Source organism: Hevea brasiliensis, chromosome 14 (assembly GCF_030052815.1).
Source record: "Hevea brasiliensis isolate MT/VB/25A 57/8 chromosome 14, ASM3005281v1, whole genome shotgun sequence".
Classification (NCBI taxonomy): Eukaryota; Viridiplantae; Streptophyta; class Magnoliopsida; order Malpighiales; family Euphorbiaceae; genus Hevea; species Hevea brasiliensis.
Genome location: NC_079506.1, coordinates 15,010,907 through 15,016,319, shown reverse-complemented (window position 1 = coordinate 15,016,319; position 5,413 = coordinate 15,010,907). Strand labels below are relative to the sequence as shown.

The 5,413-nt window shown below is 24.2% G+C and overlaps 1 protein-coding gene across 1 annotated transcript; it reads left to right on the top strand.

Annotated features, from left to right (window-relative positions):
* The first annotated feature begins 3,549 nt into the window (after positions 1–3,549).
* LOC110652362 (probable glutathione S-transferase) lies at positions 3,550–4,552 on the top strand. The gene is made up of 2 exons (XM_021807931.2): positions 3,550–3,895; positions 4,014–4,552. The coding sequence occupies exons 1-2, from the start codon at positions 3,578–3,580 to the stop codon at positions 4,380–4,382; spliced, it is 687 nt and encodes a 228-aa protein (XP_021663623.2). The 5' UTR covers positions 3,550–3,577; the 3' UTR covers positions 4,383–4,552.
* Positions 4,553–5,413: the final 861 nt, after the last annotated feature.

The following is a 5,413-nucleotide window of genomic DNA, read 5'->3' as shown; positions in this document are numbered from 1 at the left end:
ACTTTCGGGCTAGATTTCTCGAAAACCATAAACCCCACCAAAAATCCGAGAGTATCGGAGTGCTCCACTCGTCGAGAGCTTCGTGGCAATACCCATTTCAAATTTTCTGACACTGTTTTTCGGTGGATCCAGCGAGACTTCGCAGTGTTTTTCTGAGTATTAAATGAGTTTAGAAAATTCTGTAAAAATTATATACTAACCCCCATGTTATGAGATTCGCGTAGGTACATTCAATTCGCAGAAATTTGACGGTTGCTCAAGTCTGTAATTTCGGGCTGGGCAAACAGACTACCGGGAAAAGCTTCAGAACCGGGCTGAGAGTATAGGCTCCCATTGGATTTTATAATATTATGAGTATGTAGAGGGTAAGCTGAGCTCCCCAATTTATTATCCATTGTGTTTACAGGTCGGACAGGTCAAAAACTCCCCGTTGAATGGTCCATTTTATGGTCGGACTCTGTCCGGTTAAATTCTTGAAATTGGACCCAAATGGGCCTTAGGATTGGGTTGAGGAATAGTTAGGCTTACTATGGGCCTCGGGGCTTTAGGCTGGCCCCTAGTACCGGTCTGGCCCATAGGTTGGGTCGTGACAAAAATAATACATATTAATTATAAATAACTCAAATCTCTGTATTTTATTTTTATAACTTTTTATGTATATTATAATTTTTATCTTTCAAAATTTAAAACAAATATTTCATAATAAAAATAATAGAAATTATAACAATGTAATAAAAATATTTATTAAAAATAAGAAATAAATTAGGATTGATTAAATTATATAATAGTTGATTATGAAATCATAAATTAATTATCAATTTTTTTTAAATTAATGGTCATCAATGACCTTTTATTATTATTATTATTATTATTATTATTATTATTATTATTATTATTATTATTATTATTATTATTATTATAGAGGGTAATATGTGATAAATAATATTTTTACATAAATAAATTTATAAAAAAAATAATATAAATAACTTTTAAATATTGCATTTAATATAAAAGATCTTAATTTTTAAAAATCAAAATTAAAAAAATAATAATTTAAATCATAAATGTTACAGTAGTATTGTTAATAATAATGATAATTAAAAGAAAAAAAATAAAAAAAATAATTAGTATTTATAAAATAATATAAATAATTTTTAAATATTTTATTTAATTATAAAATGTCTTAATTTTTAAAATTAAAATTTAAAGAAAATAATAATTTATATCATAAATATTAAGATAGTATTATAAATAATAATGATAATTAAAAAATTAATAAAAAAATAAATAATAATTAGTATAAAGGAGAGTATTTATGATTGATTATGAGATTATAAATTAATGGTAATTTTTCTTTAAACTAATGGTCATCAATAACATATTATTATTATTTTTTTTATTTTAAATTATTATTATTATTATTATTAAGGGTAACATGTAGCAAATAATATTTTTCCATAAATGAATTTATAAAAAAAATAATATAAATAATTTTTAAATATTGCATTTAATCATAGAAAGTCTTAATTTTTTAAAAACTAAATTAAAAAAATAATAATTTAAATCATAGATGTTAAAGTAGTATCTTAAATAATAATAATAATAATGAAAAGAGAAATAAAAAATTAAATAATAAGTAGTATTTACAAAATAATATAAATAATTTTTAAAATATTAAATTTAACTACAAAAGGTCATAATTTTTAAAAATTAAATTTGAAAAGAAATAATAATTTAAATAAGAAATGTTAAGATAGTATTGTGAATGATAATGGTAATTTAAAGAGAAATAAAAAAAATAAATAATAATTAACATAAAGAGGAGTATTTAAGGAATGCGACACATAACAAGCTTTTCAATAAAAGTGCCACGTGTCATTTTCTTGGAAATGCCTATTTACTTTATATATATATATATATATATATATATATATTAATTGGTTAGTTATCAAATTTTTAAATTAGCATAAAGTTAATAAAAATTAAATGATCAATTAATTAAAATTGAAAATAAATGTAAATATTTAAATTTTTAGTCATTATAATTAAAACATATAAATTTTTACAACAGATTGACCAAATTTTGATGAAAGTTTATATTTTGTAATAGTTACCCTTTAATTAATAAAATTATTGTTATTTTTAAAAAAGTGTAGATTAAAAAATTGTGAGTTTTAAAATTTTAATAATTATTTTAGTAAGGAGATATTATATTTAGAATGTAATTTTTACTTTACTTAATATTTTATTTATTTAGTAAAATACCCAAAGTTATCTTAGTATTGTATTAATTTTACTAATTAGACATATTAAAAAAAATTTAATTATTAATTTTTTATAAAGATTCAAATATTTAATTTTCATAAATAAATGGTAAAATTACTTGAATTTGAAATGTCAAATTAATTAAAAAGTTATATATTTCAACCGTTTATGAAATATTAAAAAAAAAAGTATCATTGATCGTTCTCTTTTTTCTTTTAAAAAAATTAAAATTAGTTAACAAAATTTAGTGTTGAAATTATCAGATAGTTAACTATCTAAATTAAAAGACAATTAACTCTTTTAAATTGTCAAAATTTTGATTTCAACATAATTAATACATTTTTATTATTTGAATTTGAAAGGTTAAATTAATTAATTAGTAAAATTTAAATTGTATTTAGAAAATTAAATTAAATAATAATTTTATATTATAACTGTTTAAAAATATTAAAATAATTGCTATCAATAAAATTAAATAATAAATATATATTATAACTGTTTAGAAAATATTAAAATAATTATCATTAATAAATTCAATTAAAATTTACTATTTAACATAATTATGATTCATTTGAAATCCATATGACAATATCAAATGGAAACTTGCATTCTTTATATATATACATAAATTTGGATTGTATTTATAAAATTAAATTAAATAATATTATAACTATTTAGGAAATATTGAAATAACTATTATCAATAAAATTAAATAATAATTATATATTATAACTATTTAAGAAATATTAAAATATTTATCATTAATAAAATTAAATAATAATTATATATTATAACTGATTAAGAAATATTAAAATAATTACTATTAATAAATTCAATTAAAATTTATTACTTGATATAATTATAATTCATTTAAAATTCATTGTGCCAGTATAAAAGGAAAATTTACATATTTTATATATATAAATAGAAATACATATTAGAGAAATATGCATTAAATATCCAAAAAGAAATACATTTTAAATTTATAAGTGCAAAGATGCACACAAAATAAAATTAACCTTAAAAAATAGTCCTCCTTTGCGCACCTTATCAAATGCGTCACCTCCGTTCTTTTTTGGATAAAAAAATGCGTCACCTCTTACCACATCACCAGTTGACTCGTTATATTTATAAAATAGTCCTCCACTTCACACTTTTTCATGATCTGACTCAGGATTTGAGCTTCAATTTACAATTGAGTCCTCTGGCCATACTCTGTTCTATATATATGCATGTGGTGTTTACTATTGAGTCACTACTTATCAGATAGCTGGAGTCTGGAGATAGGCAAAGAAAAAAAAAAAAGAAGACTATGGCTGTGGCAGAAGAAGTGAAGCTGTTTAGGAATTGGTCAAGTCCATTTGGATTGAGAGTGGTGTGGGCACTAAAACTGAAGGGGATTGAGTATGATGAAGAGTTGGAAGATCTTTCCAACAAAAGCTCCTTGCTTCTGCAGTATAATCCTGTTTACAAGAAGATCCCTGTACTTGTTCATAATGGAAAACCCATCTGTGAATCACTTCTCATTCTTGAATACCTGGAGGAGACTTGGAAACAAACTCCATTGCTTCCTGAAGATCCTCACCAGCGAGCTTTGGCTCGCTTCTGGGCTAAGTTCGGTGATGAAAAGGTAATATTGTTAGTTTTCCCCATTACTTTTCAATTTAGAAATTAAATTGCAAGATTGAGGAATTTTCAATTATTTATTATTAACAAATATGATTTCTATTTCTGTTTTTCTGGATTAGGTCTTTGAAACAATGAGAATGGGCATTCTCTTAAAGCAAGGAAAAGAACAAGAAGAAGCAATAGTTTCAACCATAGAGAACTTGAAATATTTAGAAGAAGAGCTAAAGGGAAAGAAATTCTTTGGAGGAGAGACCATTGGACTAGTAGATATTGCATTGGGTTGGCTTGCCTACCACTTCAATGTAGTTGAGGACATAATTGGTGTGAAGTTGATAGACCAACAAAAATTCCCATTATTAGTGGCATGGATGCAAGAATTCTCAAATATCCCAACAATCCAAGAAAGTTGGCCTCCAAGAGACAAACTCTTTGATAGGTTTGCTGGCTTTCGTAAGGCTGCCCTTGAAGAAGAACACACACCAAAATGAGCCCATATCATTTGTGAAAATTATTATGGAGTTGTATTAATTTCATGCAAGTTTTATCAAGAATAAACACACCTTTACTTGTGATGTTTGTGTATTGCAATGGATTGTGATATGGTTGAGGATTTCTCATTGTTTTGAGCTAATAAGATGAGAAATTTTCATTTTCTTAATATTCATAGTTAATAATATTCTTCAATTAATTTATATACATTAAAGTTAAATAAATCTATTAAATGAGTGATATGTCTTTCAATTCTCAGATAAAATCAAGTTATTATTTGATATACTCTGTCACACCTTACCCCTCTGTAAGGCATAACATGATTCCGTAATATACCTAATGACTTACCGAACTTTACCTACCAATAACCCATTAAGTACAATACAAGGGATTTTAAAACCATTTTCTTACTTTTTGAAAGTGGTGAGCATTTTTGGTCGGAGCTAAAAACATTTAATTGAAGTTGAAAAGCTATGTAAAATTTTTGACTTATTTTATTTTTTCGCAAATTCTGAAAAAATTTCGACAGAGTACCGGCAGCAATTGAGAAGAACAAAAAATTTCCCTGTGAAAAAACACTTCAAATAATAGCACTTCATCAAATCTCAACCACCAAATCACTCAATCAACACAAATCCATCCAATCTCCACAATTCACAACATTTTCAAAATAGTTAAATAAATTCATTCCCATTGCATTCCAAAATATTTGGTTACATTCACAAATTAGTTTACAGACATAAAAAGCCAAAAGACAATATGTTTATATATTAACTGTACAACTGCTCAGTTACAAAAGTACATATGACTACAAAATTATTTACATCAAGAAGTTACAAGAGTATAATTAAATATCCGTACAAAAGTTTCTGAGTAGTCCCCACAATCAGCAGCTTACTCTGCTGCTTTTTCCTTGTCTCTATCTACAATAGTAAAATAAGCTATTGTTGAGTATAAAAATACTCGGTGGTGCACAATAAAATGTAAAATGCGTAATATAAAATATTTATGAACAATTCATAATTCAAAA

What these genes read in the sequence shown, in the direction of transcription:
- LOC110652362 (XM_021807931.2), top strand. Translation starts at nt 3,578, where the DNA reads ATGGCTGTGGCAGAAGAAGTGAAGCTGTTTAGGAATTGGTCAAGTCCA. An exon ending in CTAAGTTCGGTGATGAAAAG is followed by an intron (nt 3,896 to 4,013) that starts GTAATATTGTTA and finishes TTTCTGGATTAG; the next exon opens with GTCTTTGAAACAATGAGAAT.